Source organism: Nanorana parkeri, unplaced genomic scaffold (genome assembly GCF_000935625.1).
Source record: "Nanorana parkeri isolate BGI_ZX_2015 unplaced genomic scaffold, ASM93562v1 scaffold53, whole genome shotgun sequence".
Lineage (NCBI taxonomy): Eukaryota > Metazoa > Chordata > Amphibia > Anura > Dicroglossidae > Nanorana > Nanorana parkeri.
The window spans coordinates 2,208,962-2,229,821 of record NW_017306321.1 but is presented as its reverse complement, the minus strand read 5'-3'; the positions used below and the strand labels follow the sequence as shown (position 1 = coordinate 2,229,821).

Sequence of the window (20,860 nt, the reverse complement as noted above, 5' to 3'; positions counted from 1 at the left end):
ATCAATGTCTGTAAACAGTTAAACTTTATCAAAAGCCAACATTTTTTTTGAGTAGGAAGTGGCTAAAACCCATGTCAGGGTTTTTGTCATTTGTGTCCCATTGGGGCGATTTCTCTTCACTTCCAGAAGACACAACTGGAGAGGAACACACAACAGGTAAGTTAGAGCAATCATCTCCAAGATAGTTGTCACTACAACAGCCTCCTATTGGACGATTTCTCCTCATCTCCTGTTCTGTGACAGCTCATAAGTTTGGATTTCTGATCCCGGTGACAATGGCCACCAAACAAATAAAGAGGTTGAATCTCATAGTTAGGACATAGACAGCAATAAGTATCTGACCGTGGTTCAAAACATTTCAAAACTAAACAAGTTTGGGCTTTAGATGCACTTGAAGGTTCTATGGTCACATTTGTTAAATACCCCAATACAGCCAGTCTATGCCTTACTTTTACAACCTTTGGTAGATTGCAGGAAAACCTCCAACCATCTCTAACAGGTAACAGGTGGGTAACAGGTGGTTTCATATACAGTATACTGGTTACAGATCAGCCGGTACAGAGACCTTTGAGCATTCTGTGCCCACTCAACTCGTAGCCCTTTCTTGTGCTGTGTCCACAACCTCTGTTGCCCATAGTGGTGAATTGGGGTTCTTCAGTAGTTACTAACCAATTGTAAGACTATGGCCAGCCACACATGTGATACTGCTAGGGTTGCCACCTTTTCTTCCAGCAAAACCTGAACACTCTGGCGACGCACACGTTTTTTTTCGCTGCTTATTTATATGTAAATAGTGTCACGCATTCATATGTAAATATCACAGTCGCGACTATTTTTAGGCCCCACTGAGCGACACTTACCTCGAGCGTATTTCCGCACGGTCGGGATAGCGCAACTGTTTGGGCGACGTTCCGGCGACCTTCACCGTCGAGCTGCATGCAAAAATAGAAAAATCGCGCGACATCCGTGGGAAAAAGGGTTCTGCACAAGCAACGAGCGACAGGCGACATGGAGCTGTAGAATAGAACAGCTCCATTGAAAACCATTGATCAAGCGACTTCTCGCGATATTGTGTGGCAAATATGCGCGATATCACGACAGAAATCACGCGTTTAAACGCTCAGTGTGAATGGGCACTTAGTGGGGGGGAGGAGGGGGGGCAGTAGCCCCTATCTTTATTTTGGTTGCTTCTGTCTGCCTGACATCTTGTGTCCAGGTTTCAGCTGCCATGAAGCCTGGACACAGCATTCAAAACCCAGACTGTCCGGGTGAATCCTGGACAGGTGGCAACCCTAGATACTGCAGATGCGCGTAATCCCGTCTTCCAAATCCTTGGACAATGCACGCTAGTGTGCATGCAGCGTAAACGTACGCACAAGACGCACTGACGGCCGTGCACAGGATGTGACAATCTTTCCTTGATGGATGGGCCTTCATAGTCCAGTCTGCCTTACAGACCATTGCTGAATGGTTTTTCAACTTGTCCGTGTGATCCTGTTACTCTGCCCATCTGCTTGCTCTAGTGCAGGGGTAGCCAAACTCTAACCCTCCAGCTGTGGTGAAACTACAAATCCCATGATGCATCTCTCAAATCTTGCAATGCCTCATGGCATTTGTAGTTCCACCACAGCTGGATGGCCGGAGTTTGGCTACCCCTGCTCTAGTGTATTGACCCGGATTGCCTTCGACCTTGCCTGATTGCTGCCTGCCCCTGACTTCTGCCTGTTCTGGATTCTGCTTCTGTCTTCTGCTACTGTACTTCACTACCCACTCGGTGTGACCTTGGACTTGTCTGACCTGCTCCTGGATCCTGCATATGGACTATCACCAGGCACGTTGTCAACATACCACTTGGCACTCTGGCAACTCTTCTGTCCTCTCACTCTCTGTCTCCACTCTCAGGGGTGCAGGACAAGAGGTGCAAGGGAGGCCTCCTCAGCTATTCGGTCTTCTACCAGGTACGTGATACCAATGGAAGTCCTGACCATCAAGCTGTTTGGCTTGGTTGCCAAAGTGCATAGAAACTATAGTCAGTTCAACCAAGAACAGATATTATTCAACAGGAATCATCCAACATTCAAGCCCTCTATGGCTAGCTTTAGACCACCTTGTTTAGACATGGCTTGGATAAGCACCAAGAATCTTGCACAGGAATAACAGCAGCGGATAACCAAATACTGATGTGAATAAAGCATTCAACCATAGACTCACCACAAGTGTAGATGACATTCAGATGCTTGCGGACTCCTGTATAACAAGGGTCTCCAAACTCATAGGTGCTGGCATAGATGCTGCAGCTCCTCTTGCCTTGGCAGCGCTGCGTCATAAGTGACAGGGAGGAGGGTGACTGGCATTCTGAAGAGACCAACAGGAAGTAGAGCTTGTGGTTAAACAAAAACTAGTCTATAGTTTGTAATGGGAAACATGATTAGGTCTCCAATTACAACAAAATAACACCTGTCGCTGTTTCTGAAGCTAGGAGGGCTGCGGCATTATGTGGCCTCCTATAGCAAGTCATAATTTGACGTTCCTATTCTTCTTTAAGCTTGGTGGATGGTGTGCTTACCCCCATCATTGCCAGCTATGACATGCTGAGGAGGATTGGCTCTAAAATAAAATGTGTATCTAACATTTGATGCTTCCACATGTACATGACTGTTAAGGTAAATGTAAACCCAACTATGAACTTCTCTGCTGTAGTCCCATTTGGTCAATTAAATATACAATTGAAATGGTTTTGTTATATCTGTTCAATGAGCCCCAAACAAAAAAACAGTTGATCCTGTCAAAAATCTTATGAGCTGATAACTTCCTGAACTGTGTTATCAGTTGGCATTGTTTCTTTCTGTGATTACAGAACACCTCACTCCATTTTATGCAGATGAGGGGGGGGGGGATTCTTTAGTCTTACTTTCTGTCCTAGAGTTACAACGCTGCTCCTCCATAGGTACAGTAGGATCAATGAGTGTTTTCACTCGGACAGGTAAAAATATAAAAATAAAGGACAAAAAGCATGAAAACTAATGCAGCCAGAACATCTAAGTACTGGTAAGCTGCAATCTATTACATTTTTGTTTTTGGGTTTAGATATACTTTAGGGATGTGAAGAGCTAGTCTACTTTCCCAGGCAGCCCATGGCAGGCTGTTGACCAGGAGAGTCACAATTAGGTTGGGTTTTCCTGGCAATTGTCGTTGTTTTCCACCAAGACAAGCCAAGGTCATGGTTTGCCCATGTGGCCGGGTGCTCACAGATGGGATTGGAGGCAGTGTTTGTAATTCAGAGTTTTGCAGGTAATGGTGGACAAACACATAACCAACAAGCAGCATGTTTTTAGGTGACCATTCAGCGTTCCATTATTGTCAGCCAATTGTAATACTGTGTTCACAAAGCCATCAACTTATTTATAGTTTTAAGGATTTTGGCAAAACATTCTGACCACCTCCTTCTAAAGTCCATAAAAGAGAGAAAATGGTGGAAAATGCACATTACTATTGGTAATTGACTGTCAAATGCTGAAAAAGTAGTTCCTGTGCACAGAAATCATTTAAAATGACTCTGTACATAACCCGCTAACTCTAATGCTGAAGAATGATATGACTTGATGAGACATGCATGTTATTTCATTCACTACATAAATAGATGACCAAATCTTACTATAGACAGACTTTGCTGCAAGCATAACTTTGCCATACCATGTCAGCACAGAATTACTATGCCTCCAGTGTTTATTTTTATAACATAACTGACAGTTTCTGCCATCACAGGACAAAATAATTGTTTCAAGAACGCACAGCACTGCTATGATAGCACTATGATAGCAGTGAACCCCAGACAAGGGCTGGCGTGTCCCTGCTTTTAAAAGGCAGCTGCCAACTGTGCAGTGCTTGAGTGACCTTTAGTGGTCTTATGTCTACCATACCCTAATTTTATCGGCCCCATGTTTTTGTGTTTTAGATATGCCCTGGCATAGAGGGGCTGATTTCCCTGCCCTAATATCCAAAACTGGAAAAAATTGCCTTCACATACACAGTATAAGGAATTTGAACTCAATGGCAGTGTACTGTACTGGGAACTTTGCCTTTGAGCAAATGGCTAGCTCCAATGGATTTCTACACAGGAGATATTTGGCAGGCATGTTCAAAGCCTGCAAAGCCCTCCACCACAAGTCTAGTCTAGAAGGCCGTATTGACCATTCTTTATGTTTATCGAGTTTAAAATGTTGTGTATCACTGACCCAAACTGCATGAAATGTTTGGTCTTTCTATCCATTTTAGATTAGTGGATTCCTATGGGCACTACTGTAGGGGAGCACATTTAGAGAGCACGCCCAACAGAGGCTGCAAATCAGGAAAGCTAGTGCTTCTGCATTCAAGTGAGCATGGCCATGTACCTCTAAATGGATGGGGCGGGGTCACTGTTCCTACAAAATGGGGCCTATTTATGATTATAGGTCCTTCCATAAAGATATTGCTTTCTGAACACTTGGAACACACCACATCATGGACCTATACATCTAAAGGGATGGGATAAGGAGGGGACACTGTTTTTACAAAATTAGACCTGTTTGTGATTAAAGGTAGGTCCTAGCAGTTTAAACACACTACAGTAACATATTTACCAAACAGTTGAGGATTTTAAAAAAAATCTGTTTTCCTGATGTGTAGAACACAAGAGAGGACTAATCGGAGTGTTAGGAGTCTCAAATGTTGACCACAAGGGAAGACAAATCGAAGAGTTAGGAGTTCTCGAATACAATACCCTCTTACCTGTGGAAGGCATGCCTAGGTTCTGGTAAGGACACTCCAAGCTGCCGCCTCGTACTCTTCCAAATGTAGCAGAATAGATGGCAATCACTGTATTCCTCTTACAGCTCAGCCTCAGACGGTCATCCTCACAGGCCACCTTACTCTTGAATTCATCTGTAATGAAGGCATACATGTCATATCAGTGAAGCGTTCCATTCTGATGAAGACATGTTTTATGAAAGATAATTCGCCCACAGGTCAGAAACCCACAAGCACATATGGGCACAGACACTGGTAGCTCTCAGTGCAGTATTTATGGTGATGACACCTAGCTAAAGGAAGCCTGTCATGAGAGGAACATGGCAGCACCATTGCTGGAGCCTTTCTCTGAAAATGCTAGTTGGGTCAGCGTGACAGCCAGGCAACTACAAGAAAGTCAACAACTGCAGCTCATATATTTGTCTTGTGACAGGTTTACCCTAAAGCTTATAGCGTATGTTAACCCTAAGTCCATTCTTTAGTATGTTTGGCATCATGCCTCACTGTATATAAAAACCTGGAGATCCTGCCAGTAAAAGCACTTCTGATAATACTTAGACTGCCGCCTGAGCTTCTTCAATTGCTGTTGGGAATCACTATCTGATACACCTGACAGAATTAACCAAAGGAGTGCACATGGCAAGCTTGAGTGACTATAGTGGTCTTATATCTGCCATACCCTAATTTTATCGGCCCCAGGAGGAGGAGGATGATTTCCGAGCCCTGATATCCACAACTGGAAAAACATTGCCTTTACATATACAGTATGTATAGTACATAGCAAGCTGGCAAGGATGCTGCTAATTGCACGGCAGCGGAAGAACTGTATATAGTGAGACTCCATGGCAAACATACTGCAAAATACATTTTGGTTTTGGGTTTGCTTACACTATAAAACCTCCCCCCCAAAACTTTTTGATTAGAGAGGCACTTTTTCTTTTCTTTTGGATAGTAGGTAAGGGTCACAAAGGTTCTTTTTTTCTGATGGATAGTAGGAAAGGGTGGCAATGTTTCTTTTACTTTTTTGTTGAATAGTAAGTAAGACCCCGTTGAGAAAATTATCTCTCACTTCCTGTCCCAATGATAATGTGTCAGGTGGTGGGAAATCCAGAATTTTACAGTTGTCACTGGAATTGAAAGTGAAGGGAAATCTTCAGTGGGTACACCTGTTATGGTGGCAGACATCTAAGAGGGGATTTGTCTACTTGCTCCCTATTGTGTCTCTGGAACAGTAAGTCCCTGTTCAAGCCTAGGCATTTTGTTGCTGAAAGCTAAGCGCGACAAAACGCTCAAGACAATGAATCCTATTTATTTCTATGGCTACTGTTCACACCTGAGTGTTTTGTGGCAAGCAGAGAAATGCCTGTTGCTGGAAAAAGTACATGAGCACCTTTTTGCCAGATTACAGAGCTTTTTAGTCCCATAGACTTTAATGATAAACTCTGTGGGACAACACATGCGACAAACCACTTAAAAACACGTAAATCACGCATTTCCAGGAGTTTCCTATTGAAGGGCTGTAGAAATGAATAAGATTCCTTGTCTTGAGCGTTTTGTTGCACTTAGCTTTGATTGACAAAATGTCTGTAACTGAAGCTCAGTGAGGGAAATCTCCCCAATGGGATATAGAAAAAAAAGTTAATACTTAAGGTGATATGTTAAGGATTAAACTTCCCCAGCAACTAACAATTAAAGAGTCACCTTAACATTTAACCCAACCCTTCAAAATGGTGAGGACTGTCCAGGACCAAAAGAATAAGATTTCCTGTATTTGCCCATATCAACCAACTGGGCATTGGCTTTCATATGTATATAATGCTTCAGTGATTTTCACACCGTGTTCACTAGTAAGCCAAAAGATGCAGAGGGTGGGCAAAGACGGTAAACACGGGCTATGAAGTGTTGCTACCCTCTTGCTACTCAGCAAATATCACAGCTGAATGGGTAGGGGGCACAAGAATATGCACAATACTTTACAAAACCATTGGCAGCTACAACATTCTATCTACATACACATGTTTGGCTGGACTTGCCCTTTCCAACAACAATAACTGAAATGGGGAGTGTTCTCTACAAGGCGCCCACACAGGCCTGGGTTGCCTTCTACTTACTTGGCCTACATTTGTATCCCACCACCAGGTATTTGCTGGTCCCTGGACACGGATCAGAGCCGAACAAACGGCTGTTGACAAGCAGCTGGCAATTCCTCCGGTCCTGGCACTCGTCCAATACTTTCTAAATGAGAAAAGTTCATAATTAATAGTTATGGCAAAAAGACAAGAAAACAAGAACATATTACTGGATAATCCCAAAATAACTGTCCATGGAGGATAAACCACAGTCCAATCTTGGGTCTGCCACTGTCTTGCCCTGGTTTCCACTAGTGACAGTAAGCCTCTACCAGCAAGCAAGCTAGCTTCCCATTGGGCAGATGTGCCTAGATAGGGAGATCATTGCAAGCACCAGTTGTCTACCATCACTTTAGGATGTTAGCAGGGCCGGATTTACTCTCTCTGCTGCCCCAAGGTCAGGTTCCTCAATGCGCCCCCTTTCCGGCCAACCCCCCATGGAGAATGGCAGACCTGCAGGTTGCATACAAGTGATCTCGGCGAGATCGCTGGGATCACTTGTATAAAACAAGTGGCGGCTTCCCCGCTGTCCATTTAGCTCTGCGTGCCCAAAGCAGGGCTAAATGTAGAAAACAACTACTCGCCCGGCGCCCGGACCCGCATGTCCTGGGCATCGGGAGATAGGAATTCCACACCCCTGCTGCCCCTCTACTCCCTGCTGCCCCAAGGCCGGGCCTAGGTTGGCCTTGTGGGAAATCCGGCCCTGGATGTTAGGTTGCAGCAGCAGAAATGAATCTATTCACAGCACAGCTCAACTGTACAAAGGGTATGATTAAAGAAAAAGACAAAGGTTGTTAGGGGGGAGTTATTTCCTCTACTCAAGTGTCTGCCTTCTTTTTCTACAATAGTTTTGACATGGAGAGTTGTTGGAAATTGAAGGGTATATTTATAAAGCAGTGAATGTGACTTTCACCAAACATATAATGCGGGTGAATCTTCCTTGTGCATGTTTTAATTGATAATGATTCGTTCACCTTCGATTAATCTTTGGTGGAATCACAATCACTGATTTATAAATATACCCCTAAGTGTTAAAGTATATCAAGAGGCAAAACAATGCTGCTTGCTTTTTAGTTAGATAGTGGCTACCTGTCAGGTTTTTACTGCTGTGTCCCCATGAGGGAGATTTTCACTGGGACTAAAACTGAGGGCAAAGACAAAATCATGCGTTGTCACCAGAAGAAAAATAGTGGGGGGGGGAGGGGGGGGACTTTCAATCGCGATACCTGTTTTCAGGAGCATCCCTAGCCTTTTTGCGGCCTGAGGGTTTGCTGGTGGGGAGTGATGCCTCTAAGAGCCGGGTGGAGAGATGTGTAAGGGCTCTGCATCTCCCCGCACAACTCTTAGCAAGGTGGGACCTCTGGGTGGCGTCCCGCTGAGCTCCTGGCAACCAGTGACATCGCTGGTTGCCAGGAGCTGAGCTGGACACTGACCAAAGTGTCCCAGGTTACTAAGAGCTGGGCAGGGAGATGTGTATGACCCTTATAGATCTCCCCGCCCAGCCCTTAGCAACCTGGGATACTTTGGCTGGAAAGGGGACAGCAAGCACACCATGAACATTGTATTATAGGGACGACCATGTCTGCTTTGGCGACAACTGTAAGATGAACTTTCCCCTTCTGTTCTCTCCAGGAAAGGAAGTAAAGGGAAATCTCCACTAAGATACAGATTTGTTGTAATGGGGATTTTAACCATTTTTTACTCTTATCCACATGAGAAAAAAAAGTTTTGGGCTTCAAATAGGAAAGGGGGCAGTCAAAGTACCAGTAAAAACACAAAATGAATACTACCTTGTGGGAAAATGTTATTTCCCCATTTTCATTTGCTTTATGCCCAATTGATTTTTCTTTTACCTGTTAAATTTACTACCCAATCTCCACACTTGGGGAAATATGAGCCGTGAATATATAGCAAAGCCAATGTGTGAACATGTACGTCACATCAAACAGGACGGTTGCATAAATGTTGCAGTAATAGCTCAAATGTTGTGATCATAGAAATACAGCCTAGTGTCTAGTTCTCCTTACTGTCCTACGAACTGTCTTGGCATCTGTGGGACAGGAAATGGGATATAGACTGGGAGGGAGGGAGGGGGGGCTCTGTTATATGCATAGTAGCAGAGAGAGACGTAGAGTCCACCTGTTGAGTCCTCACAAGCTCCTCACAAGCTCCTAAGCCAGCTGGCTCTGTGGCGCAATGGATAGCGCATTGGACTTCTAGTAGTGTTGTAGACATTCAAAGGTTGTGGGTTCGAGTCCCACCAGAGTCGCATTTTGTGAAATGTCTACTAAACAGCCATAAACAGATATTCCTGTGTTCTGTCAGGAGAGGAAGGGGGGAGCTGCTACATGTTCCCTCTGGAGAGTGCTCTGTGTACGACAGTCATGTCAAACTTAAATTTAGTGGTGTGCCAAACTGAGCGAAAAATCAACCGGGAAGGGGGGTATCCACACCTACTTCATACTACAAAAACATTATAGCACTTTATTAATTAACATTACAAAATGAAGTTCAAATAGCAACATTTTATCAGACGGACCATGAAACATTTCCTGAAGTTGAGCTGTGAGGAAGTGAAGCCTTTGTCCACTGGAACACAGCCAGGAGCCCACTAACTTTAACAGGCCGGTGCACACCTATGCGACACCCCACCGTATGACGATTCTTCACGGATTGCCGCATGGTCAGGAGTCGTATAGGTGTGCACAGATCGCACTGTGGGTGCCATTAATTTCCAATGGCACTCCAGCCGTGCGTCGTGTATCGCAGAAAAAAGGTGCAAGTACTGCGGGGAGACACACAGCAGGGAGACCCCCATCCCTTTTTATTGTGGATGGGGGAGTCTATCGATTTTTCTCTGGTCCACCTTGTGAGGCTGAATGAGAGGAATGAGAGGATTTTGAAGTGTCTATGGCTAGCTCAAGTTTCCCATACACTGTGAGATTTTTTTGTTGAAGCTGCGGTCTGAATTAAAAAAAAAAATCCAACAAATTCCTCCATGCTAAATAGTGTTGATGGATGAATCTCTCACTGCAGCTCATTGGCTGCAGTCACTGTTTGGCTGACCGCCCAACTCCTTCGATTTTCTGATCCAAGAATGTTGGGCGGAAGGATGCCAAAAGGGTGACCCCTCTGAGTAAAGTTCATCAAGAACTGACCAAACTTTTCTCAGTGGATGGCCAGCTTTAGTTGTATTAAAGAAGAACTCAGGGCAGTTAAACAATGAACCCTTGCACTATAGATACCCCTGCACTGAAAGGGTTAACTGCTCATTTTGTTCCAGGGTCTAAAATAAAGAAAGATATACTCACCCGATCCAATTTCCCACGTGGCTGCTAGACCGTTCTCTGCAGCCTCTTCTCCCCCAGGCTCTGACGGTATAAGCCCCGCTGATGCTATCACGTCTATTCACTTGCGTTGGATGTGAGGATGCCGAGGACATTCCACATCCAGAACGGAGGGAGAAAGAGCTGAGCACTCAATGCCACAGGACCAAGGATCGGGTGAGTATAACTTTTTTTTATTTTAGACCCTTGACCAAAAAGAGCACTTCACCCTTGTAGTGTGGGGGTAGCCCCATGGCAAGGGCTAATTTTTTAACTGCTCGAAGTTCTTTAAAGGCTAAACTATGAATGCTATTTAAACAAAATTACATTTTAATGATTTAAGGCCTAATTCACACGAGAATCAGCCGGCATGTACAGCTCCATGCTGCATGCACGGCCATATCGGGCAGCTCCCGGGAAGGACAGGTGCTGCGTGTGATTAGTACACAGCCCCTGTCCTTCTCTACGGGACTACGCGGCCGTACGCCGCCCTACGCTCACCTCGAGTGCCGGTCCGTACAGGTGCGTGTGTCCCGGCTCGGACGCAGACAGGATCTAACAAGGTTTTCATGGCTGCTCATTATCTAATTACTTTGGCTTGTGGTACTTGTGGGTTCATTGCCTGCCATCTGTCTATGGACATTTTAAAGTAAATACGTCATGCAAAATATACACAGGTTGCTGTTGCTGGCCACGTCTGAAAATTCTAGTTGTCTGCCTTGTGCTGATCTAGTGGCTTCAATGCTTCAGGTCACTGACACAAAACAAATATACAGATCAAAACAGGCGGAAGCCCTTAACTGCATATTTGTGCCAGGTCTGTGGGTCAAAGCAATGACAGAGGAGATTTAGCATCGCAGGACAAAATTGTTCTCAGAAATGGAAGACAGCCTCTTTCTCTAATGACCCGTAACTTTAAGAGTATTGGACATAATCCAAGGAAAATGGGTATCACTATTGTGTCGAGGATTGGGTGGTTATAAAGGGTACCACTTCCAGGGGCAGCTCTTCAACAACTAGGAATGCCTCTGGAAACTAGTTAGAATTGTGAAAGGGGAAACATCAGATAGTAAACTCGGGAAGAGTCTGGTACACCCTAGGGCAGTCTAGAGTAACCTTTCTCAACCAGGGTGCCATGACACTCTGGGGTGCCTTCTGGCTTTGTCAGGGGTGCCTTCAACTTCTTCACGGCGTCATGCCTTTCCATGGTGCAGGCAGGCCGGCCACCACCACGGAAAAGCATGACGTTAAACCAGGGGCGGTAGCCGGCCTGCCTGCACCATGGATTCATCCATGACCTCCCCCAGCATTTAAAAGAGAACAGACGACCGTCTCCGTCCAGACCTGCTACTGCTATGCCTCCTGTCCTCTGCCATGCTGTCGCTGCTGCATTATAGTGAAGATTAGGACTCTGATATGAAGGTATGAAGGGAAGCTGCCAATGTGAAAGGGGGGAACTCTGATGTGAAGAGGGGAACTCCATGTTATTGTTTGTTTTTTCTTTACATTGAGTCTCAATGTAAAATCCATACTAGAACCCTACCTGGGTCTGGTATAGATGGTGGAAGGAGCCACACATAATATTTGTATGTTTTTATATTTTATACTGGGGTGCCTTGAGATTATGCACACTTCTAAAGGGGGATGCGACTGAAAAAAGGTTGAGAAATGCTGGAAACACTAGTCTAGACCTGTGGGTTTAACCAAAGTGAGACCAGGGCCCAGCAAATTCTTCTAAAACCTTCCATGCCCCAACATTGCCATGATTGACCTTTTGCAAACCCCCATTCTAAAACTTACCTACGCTATCTAACACAAAAAGCAAGTCTGGGCTATAGATACCCTTGATACACTTTAAATCCATAACTTATTATCATAGGTTATTATAATAAAAAGCTGTAGGGCTATAGGGCTGATCCATTATAATTGAGGAAAATACATTTTGCAGTTGTATCCCACAGTAACAGATTAGAATTCTGACACTAAACTCAGAAGTTAACCTTAAAAAATGCATGCAGGTACGCTAACTGTAAGGCTCCATTCACAGGTGAGCGTTTTTACGTGCAAATTCGGCCGGAAGAATACACGCAGAACCGCTCTAAACATGAAAAACCATGCATTTTAATGTGCATTGTTCAGACTATTGCGGGGACTGGGTGGTACAAAACCACGCGTCCCACAAAATAGTCCAAGCGTGATTTCAGGTTCGGATTCCGCACATTCGCGGCTATAGTATAGTATATGGAATCCGCGCGTATGTTAAAGTTTGCACGGTTTTGTTACGTGCTGTTTTCCGTGTGAAAAATCCCGCAGAAAGTGTAACCGATATGTGTGAATGGAGCCCTAACAAAAATGCATCTTATTTGTGTATCACTCGGCTGTAGATCCTCAAATCATCTCTGAATTGGTGCTGACACCGTCCTTCCTTCTGGAGGGTGACTACTTTTGTTCCCCATGGTCCCTGTGCATGTTGTAAAGTAGTCACCACTCCAAGCTCGCTCTATGATAGACTACAATTTCATGTTTAGTTTACTGATCTCTACTGACATTGTAGTCTATCACTGGAGTGAGCTTGGAGCGGTGGCTACTTTACAGCACACACAGGGACCATGGGGAACAAAAGTAGCCCCCCTCCAGAAGGAAAAACAGTGTCAGCACCAATTCAGAGATGATTTGAGGATCTGCAGCAGAGTGATACACAAATAAGATGCATTTTTATTAATAGTTAAAGGTACTTGAATGTATTTTTAACTTTTAATTCCTGAGTTTATTGTAACTTTAAGGTGATGTTTGGTGGTTTTGAAAAGTGCAATTGGCTTTAGACCCCATGTATTTTTAAGATTTAGTGTCACTTTAAGGTTTCCCTAAAATGGCGAAATTTGTCCAGTTCCTATATGTAACAACTCCAGTTCTCTATATTGCAATAAAAATAAGAAGTGAAAATAAGCCAAAGTCCCTGGAGCAGACATTTTTGTAACCAATACTCAAATTGCTTTATATCTGCATAACTAAATGAACGTTAATTGATTTCCCTTTGCAGAGTGTTGATAAAACAGTGATCTATATGGAAACTAGCATACACCATATAAATGAGAGGAGTTCTCTAACCCTGCCCTTGGGCGCTGTACTGAGCAGGCTTAAAAAAGCAGCATAACGATGTCATCTGCACCTGCAGGTTTCACTAGGAACATAACATTTCATTGCACAACAATAGATGTGGATTGACTCTCGGAGACCTTTTGTTGTCAGACCTGTGCAATTCTGAATGCAAGATTCGTGCAAAGATATTCATTGATCAATCACATATATTTACTCCATTCAATTCACAGCTGAATATATTACTATTGTGTCTTGTGAAAACAAACCATGCCAAACCCTTAATTACAATAAAACACCATACATTCTAATTCAAACATTAAAATCACATACACACCTTATCACAAGTTATATTTTATATATATAACCATTTAGATATTAAGTAGCCTATAAACTAGTCAAATAGTTATTGAAATACAATACTTAGCCAAATGTGCGTACACAAGTCAAGCAAAGAAAACTCTTTATCAATTGTATCAATAGAGATGAATTGCAGAGATCCAGGTTGAGCAAAGCTCACTCAGTATATATAATGTATACCATATAATGTATATATGATATACATTGCTGTCAGTTCTACCACACCTGCTATGAATGAGGAAGTCCACCATTATTCATGCTTTTAATTATTTAGATTTGAGATTCTACTATATGAAGAAGTCACAGGGATCATTCAGATTTGGGTTCTGCAGCAACATGTGTTAAAACATTAATTGTGAACCCCAAGCTACTGTACAGTATTGGCCATCACACAGCACACCACAGGGCGCCACAATGCACATCTGGAACAGTGTCATATGTCCTGTAGCACTCCTTACCGGATATCCCAAAACAATATTGGGTGCTCGAAATGACCGCGAATGGCGCCGCTCACAGTAGAGCTTTGAATAAAGATGTCATCAGCTCGCCAATTTCCAAGTCAGTGCTAATCCATTTTAATGATAGATGTCACTCAAATATCAAGCGCTTTCGGAGCCGCACAGGGTCCCCTTCATCAGGCTCAGAGATGACAAGTCATCACTGAGCCTGTGTCTGACAAAGGGGACCCTGCGTGGCCCCGAAAGCGCTTGATATTTGAGTGACATCTATCAATAAAATGGATTTGCATTGACTTGGAAATTGGTGTGCTGGTGTGCTGATGACATCTTTATTCAAAGTTCTACAATGCACATGTGGGACACGTCATGGTGTGTTGGGGGCCCTTTCATAATGAATGGACTGCTGTAGCACAACGCGCATTAACGTACGACACAGAAGACCTTAAAATGCTAAATCAGCATATCATAATGTTTTCTGTAATTGAACTTTTTTGGTTTTGCATTGCTTGTCTTTACAAGATATTCACTAAGAAGTAAAAGTATATTGGGTGGAAGATTAATTAATAACATTTCAGCATTTAAGTCTGACCCACAAAGATAGGGCAGGGTCCGTGCTACATAAGTAAGAAAATATCTGCCTCCATTCACACTCTTTAAAATGCATTCAAGTTCCCTATTAACAAAAATGTATCTTATTTGTGTATTGCTCGGCTGTAGATCATCAAATCATCTCTGAATTGGTGTTGACACTGTCCTTCCTTCTGGAGGGGGGCTACTTTTGTTCCCCATGGTCCCTGTGTGTGTTGTAAAGTAGTCACCGGTCCAAGATTATTCCTGGGATGGACTACAATCTCTATACAAATTAGTAAACGAAATATGAGCTTGTAGTCCATCCCAGGAGTGAGCTTGGAGCGGTGACTACTTTACAACACACACAGGGACCATGGGGAACAGAAGTAGCCCCCCTCCAGAAGGAAGGAGAGTGTCAGCACCAATTCAGAGATGATTTGAGGATCTACAGTCGTGATACACAAATAAGATACATTTTTGTTAACTGTCAAGGTACTTTAATGTATTTTTAATGCCTCAGTTTAGTGTCACTGTAAAAATTTGCACAAAAGGTGCATAAACAAGCTTACAAATTGCCTGAAAATGATCATGGTCAAGTGTAAATAGGGGTTGTAGGATTTTAGGATTAGGATTATGATTGATCCCTGTGAGTCCCCATTCACACTGTGTAGGGTGTGAATGCGAGCAAAATGTGTGCCGAACTTATGGTGCCATTTATTGTTAATGGCACACCCAAACGCACCAAGTAAAAATACAAAAAAAGTATGAAGCTCCAAAAGGTGCATGAACTTCTTTGTGGAGGATAGGGAAGCCAATTGATATTAAGGGTTCCCCTGTGCATGAGGCGTGACAAATGTGCAAAAATACACACAAATGCGGCACGCAATGTTGCACTACACAAAAACTGAGCCGTACTATGGGGAGTCAGATGTAAGCAGACATGTGCCCGTTCACATCTGATTACCTCTGATCCATCATGATCAAGTCTGCCAAAACGGAACTGTGTTTCTTTATCTGGACCTAGACAGAGTTGGGGGGTAATCAAATGTAAACGGACTCACATTACATCCGGCTGTCCATAGAGTTACACTGGGCTTTCCATCAGATCCACCTGAAAAACTGACAGATCTGAACGGACCGTCCGTATGAAAGGGGCCTAAATAGATTTTTCATGTATATACCTTTCTATAGAGGTTAATTGGGCGTCCTCTGGACAAGTGTAGATAGCCACATAACAGGTTGTCTAAGCCCATTGTGCAATGTTGCCAAGCACTAAGGATCTTAGTAGGATATTTTTGTGATTATACTGCCAATAAATGTGGGGATTGGGTGCCCTTAGATAGGAATTTTTCCAGAACATACAGTGAAAAGCTCAGTAGCTCTATGAACATGTGTATCCTCACAGCTGGTTAGTAGTTCCTTTGAAAAAAATACATTTTGCTGGGGTATAGTTATAACATGGAAAGCACACATTTCCCACTATGTAGCTGAAGCATCATACACGGGAAATATTAGTGAGCCAGCCTTCCTCTCACGGTGAGCTGCATTACCTCCATCCCACAAATAGGCTGCCATTGGCTCTTTGGAATATAGGGGAATACCAGCTGACCTCTACAGGTGTTGTTACATCTTGCTTCTTGTGTACAAGAATGCAGCAAATGTATTCTTATAATGAACTAGAATATCTTGCCATATATGAAGAAGTATGTGTGTGACTTGATTTACCCTTTTGGCTTAATATTTACGTTTAGCATCGAAAGAAACTGTATAAGTAAAGCCAGCAGTACACAGGCTCATCTCAGCACTGACTATAGATATTGCATAACTTTCTATACTACAACTGATTAGAGGAGCGATGCCATGGTAAATTAAAGGAGAGTTTAATGGATTAAAAGTTCTAAGAAATGTATAGAACCGAAGATACTTAAAGCCAAGACTGATATAGTGACAAGTGGTATTTTCCAACTAATAGTGGACATCTCCTACAATAGCAGTTCATATAGGGCTACAGGATTCTTTAATTATTTTTTTCCCCTACAAATACCACCAACAAGCATGAACATATGAACTATTGTAAATAAGTGCCCACGCTTCCCTCATCTGCAGTAGCTTTGTCAGGGACCAGAGCACCTCCAGGTGGCGCTGGAACTTGGTTCCTGTGCTCACCTGCAGGTGTCTCTAGGCAGCCAGGGGCTGTCAGGTACCAGACCACCACTGGGTGGTGCTGGAACCTGCAATTCCGGTGCTCACCTGCGGGCGCCTCCCAGCTGTCAGAAATTAGTCTCCACCTGGTGCTGGCCTGGGAGGGTATTTAGCCCCTTCTCACAGTGAGGCTGGTGCCTCAGTTTGTCGCCCTAACCTGTATCCTGTTTCCTGTTGCCTGAATCCTGTATCCTGTTGCCCAAATCCTGTATCCTGTTGCCTCCTTGGACCCTGACTCCTTCCACCCTGAGGTCTCTTGATCTGTGGCTCTCCTCCTGTGGCCCTGCTCCCCTGTCTGCCCTGTTGTATTCTGTGTGTTATTCTGTTTACATTTAGTTTGGTTAATTTATGTTACTTGTGGTGGGGTTGCTTGCGTTTATATGATTTTGTATGCTAATAAACTATAAGTTCATAGCCTTGTTTGGTGTGGTCGAGTATTTGGTCCTCCCGTATAGATATCTGCACACAGTGTGGGGCACCTGTGCACGGTATCCTGACAATCTTCCTTATCTCAGGAACATATTATAATATTGTTTTTTTGTATAATATTTCTTTATTATTTCTATATATAGCAATACAGAAATATCAACATGTAATCATCCGGTTAAAGACTCTCCCAGTGAGAAATCCAATCAAAAACAGAAGAGAAAATTATTCATAACTTCTTCCTAAAACAACCACCATAAATTTCCCTTCCCATTGGTATTAAAACCATTCTTCCCCCCTAAAGGTCTCAACTAAAAAAAAGCAAGCGAAACGACGACCCAAAATCCCTCCAACCCTAAACCACACAAAAAAAGCAAAAACCCAAACAAAACGAATTGGAAAGAAAAGAAAAAATGCTATGGTCATTAAAATTAAAGGAGAGTTTAATGGATTAAAAGTTCCAAGAAATGTATATAACTGAAGATACTTAAAAACAAGACTGCTATAGTGACAAGTGGTATTTTCCAACCAATGTGGACGTCTCCTAAAATAGCAGTTCATATAGGGCTACAGGCTTTTTAAATTATCTTATTCTCCAAATACCACAAACGAGCATGAACACATGAACCATTGTAAATGAGTGTCCATGTTTCCCTCATCTGCAGTAGCTTTCTTATCTCAGGAACATATCTATTGCTCAAAAGATACCAACATTTTCAACCTAAATTACATTTCTTGAGGTCACCTCAAAGATCTTCAAATGATTGCCTGTTTCCAAAAATTATAAAACAAAAAACCCTAAAATTGTAAAGTATGTGATGGGTATAATCTAATTTGTGGTATTTTTGCAGCCCTGTTTTTGCTACAAAATTGTATGCAGTAAAATCTGCTACTGATTCTGGAAAGTGCACTTTTCTGCAAAGAAGGCTTTTGTAACATATCATCTCAATACAGGTGAACTCTCACTAGGATGTCTCAATCTGAACATGTCAAATCCACTGAGGTGAAATTGTTGTCCACATTAACATTTTGAAAGAAGTGACAACAAAGACATGGCCACTCCCTGGTGCCCATTGTGACCTGAACCTGTCCTCACTCTGGCTACAATCACAAAGGAGCCACTTGGATTGGTCAAGTTTAGGTGATGCCTCAATTTGCATTCTAATGAAGGTGTGTGGAATCTCCTTATGTCTTATTGGGGAGTGACCTTCAGCCCTGGCTGAACTTCTCTATAAAAGACAAAGCTAATTTCTGGACATCAGATATCCACTTCAGTGTCTTCAAGATCTCTTGCTGATAGCAAGCTGCTAAGGCTGGACTTTGCAGAAGCTGGTTTTATCCACATTGCAGAAGCCCACCTCTACTTAGAACTTCTATCCTCGCTGTCCATTCAGCGCCCAGGTAAGACCATTTTAATTGTATCTCTGTTGTATTGCTGGTATTAATGTAAACACAAAATTTGGACTGTAACATAGTTACAACGAAATTCTATCAAAAAGTGTTAACCTGGTAATTCATCTTTACACTCTTATCTGCAGAGAAAGCCTGATAGCGCCATATTCAAAATGGCAGCCTATTTATCTTGTGAGATTGAAAGGACTGACGAAGAGGATTATGATATCGTGAAACATCTTGGCAAGGGCACCTATGGCGAAGTTGTAATGGCTGTGAACAAGGAAACAAGTAAGTCTATTCTCTTTAAATATTACTGAACGTATGTCTCATTTGAAGACTCTTTAATCCTAGAGAATGGGTACCAATTTCTTTTAAGAAATTTGCACCTTTATGTATCTCATATTAAGCATATGGGTTTTGTTACATTCATTTTCAACCCATTCTTCATATCTTATCAGTGTTGGATTAGACGAGGGCAAAAATTCCGGTAGCTAAGGTAGTTGGTATTGTTCCCACAGAAAATGAAAGGCTTTCTACTCCAATCAATCTAATTAATTTCTCCAATCAGTCATTTTACATGTCTTAATAAAAACCTGCTGTGAGAAAAACATGGAGGCTTCCGTTGCTGAACTCCTCGTAAAAATGCTACTCCACTGGCTGTTATGTTAACACACTAGCTTTAATATTTCACAAGCAGGAAAGTCTTTATCTGCATACTTGTTCCAGGTCATTCATTCTATATATCAAATTGGAGAGTCAGCATGACAGCCACATGACTGTATTTTCAGCAGGAGCTCACCAATGGCAGCCTCCGTGTTTCTCTCATAACAGATGTACTTTAAGCTGGTCATGCACACATACCAATGGGCTACTTAATGCTATAGGAAGCTCAATCTGTGGGTTATTTACCATCAACTGTAAACTTGAAACAAAAAAACCCAAAAGGGTGCAACACTGGGTGGGCTAACTGACCGGGTCGGGAGACCCAGGGAAAATGACAGGAAAATAGTGTGACAATGGGTGCAATGGGCGAAAAACCAATGGATAGCTGAGGAAAAATAGTGTAACAATGGGTGCAATGGGCGAAAAACCAATGGATAGCTGAGGAAAAAGAAGGGTTTTTTTGTTTCAAGTTTGCAGATACACAGGCACTCCTCCTGGGTTTCAGGGCTGCACACGATCTAGGGTCATACACTGTTCACCCCCTTATTACCATTACAAGAGCGCTGTTTGTACGTTTTGTGTTTTTACCATCAACTGTGATGGTGGTCACCTATGCACATCCCAAATACTTGACAAACCCTCTAATTTTTTTTTTGTTTTGTTCTTTAACAGGTAGAAATGTTGCTCTAAAACTGGTGAAAAAGGAAAAAACCACACTAGAAGCCTTTCTGCATGAACTGTGCGTGTCCATCTATCTCACTTGCCACGAAGGCATCATCTGTACTCATTCCATCTTTCTGGAAACCTTGGACCACTATATCTTCTCCCAGGAGTTGGCACCTGCTGGATCTCTCCACTCGATCATCATGCCAGGGGTAAGTAAGGCAAAGCTAAAAAAGTGGCTGACACATAAGTGATTACTTGCTATTTTGTAATGGATACTGGTCTATAAATTGCAAAAAATGTACACAAAATGTTGCTGGCCTGGTTGGTAAGAACTAATAGTATTAGTGAATATGCTCATTGAATGGGTCTTGGATAGTATTAGAGTAGGGAAGTGTTCATATCCAAGTCAGTGATCTTCTGCAATCTAAATACTATTGGCAAGATTTTCCTTCCTGTTATGAAGACGGAGGAGAAAGTAATGGGAAGTCCCTTCTTAAGACAGGTGTCACCATTGGAAGATTTCCACTTGCCTCCTGCTCTAGTGACAACTGTAAAATTTTGGATTTCTTATCACTTTCTATTTCAATGACAATGATCACCAGGACAAATATATATGTTAAATCCCTCCTCCCCTACTTCCCTAGTGTGGTCAGAGACAGCAATAAATACATGATAGGGCTTCTAACTCTTTCTATCTAGCTATACAGTATATGTACATCTATCGGGCATGTTGGCAGGAATTCTTTTGATGCAGTCAGATTCTCCAAGATGATGGTGAAACGTA

At 42.8% G+C, this 20,860-nt stretch overlaps 1 protein-coding gene and 1 non-coding gene across 2 annotated transcripts in view; one reads left to right on the top strand and one right to left on the bottom strand.

Annotated features, from left to right (window-relative positions):
- The window catches only part of EVA1A (eva-1 homolog A, regulator of programmed cell death), a 278,261-nt gene that overhangs the window by 159,128 nt on the left and 98,273 nt on the right, over positions 1 to 20,860 (bottom strand). The window contains exons 3-5 of the mRNA XM_018575472.1: positions 6,897 to 7,020; positions 4,768 to 4,920; positions 2,212 to 2,355 (exon numbers count right to left, since the gene is read on the bottom strand). Coding sequence (XP_018430974.1) covers positions 2,212 to 2,355; positions 4,768 to 4,920; positions 6,897 to 7,020 — 421 coding nt within the window. The remainder of the gene's footprint in view (positions 1 to 2,211; positions 2,356 to 4,767; positions 4,921 to 6,896; positions 7,021 to 20,860) is intronic.
- On the top strand, positions 9,097 to 9,183 carry TRNAR-UCU. The gene is given in 2 exon segments: positions 9,097 to 9,133; positions 9,148 to 9,183. It is a non-coding gene; the product is annotated as a tRNA-Arg (tRNA).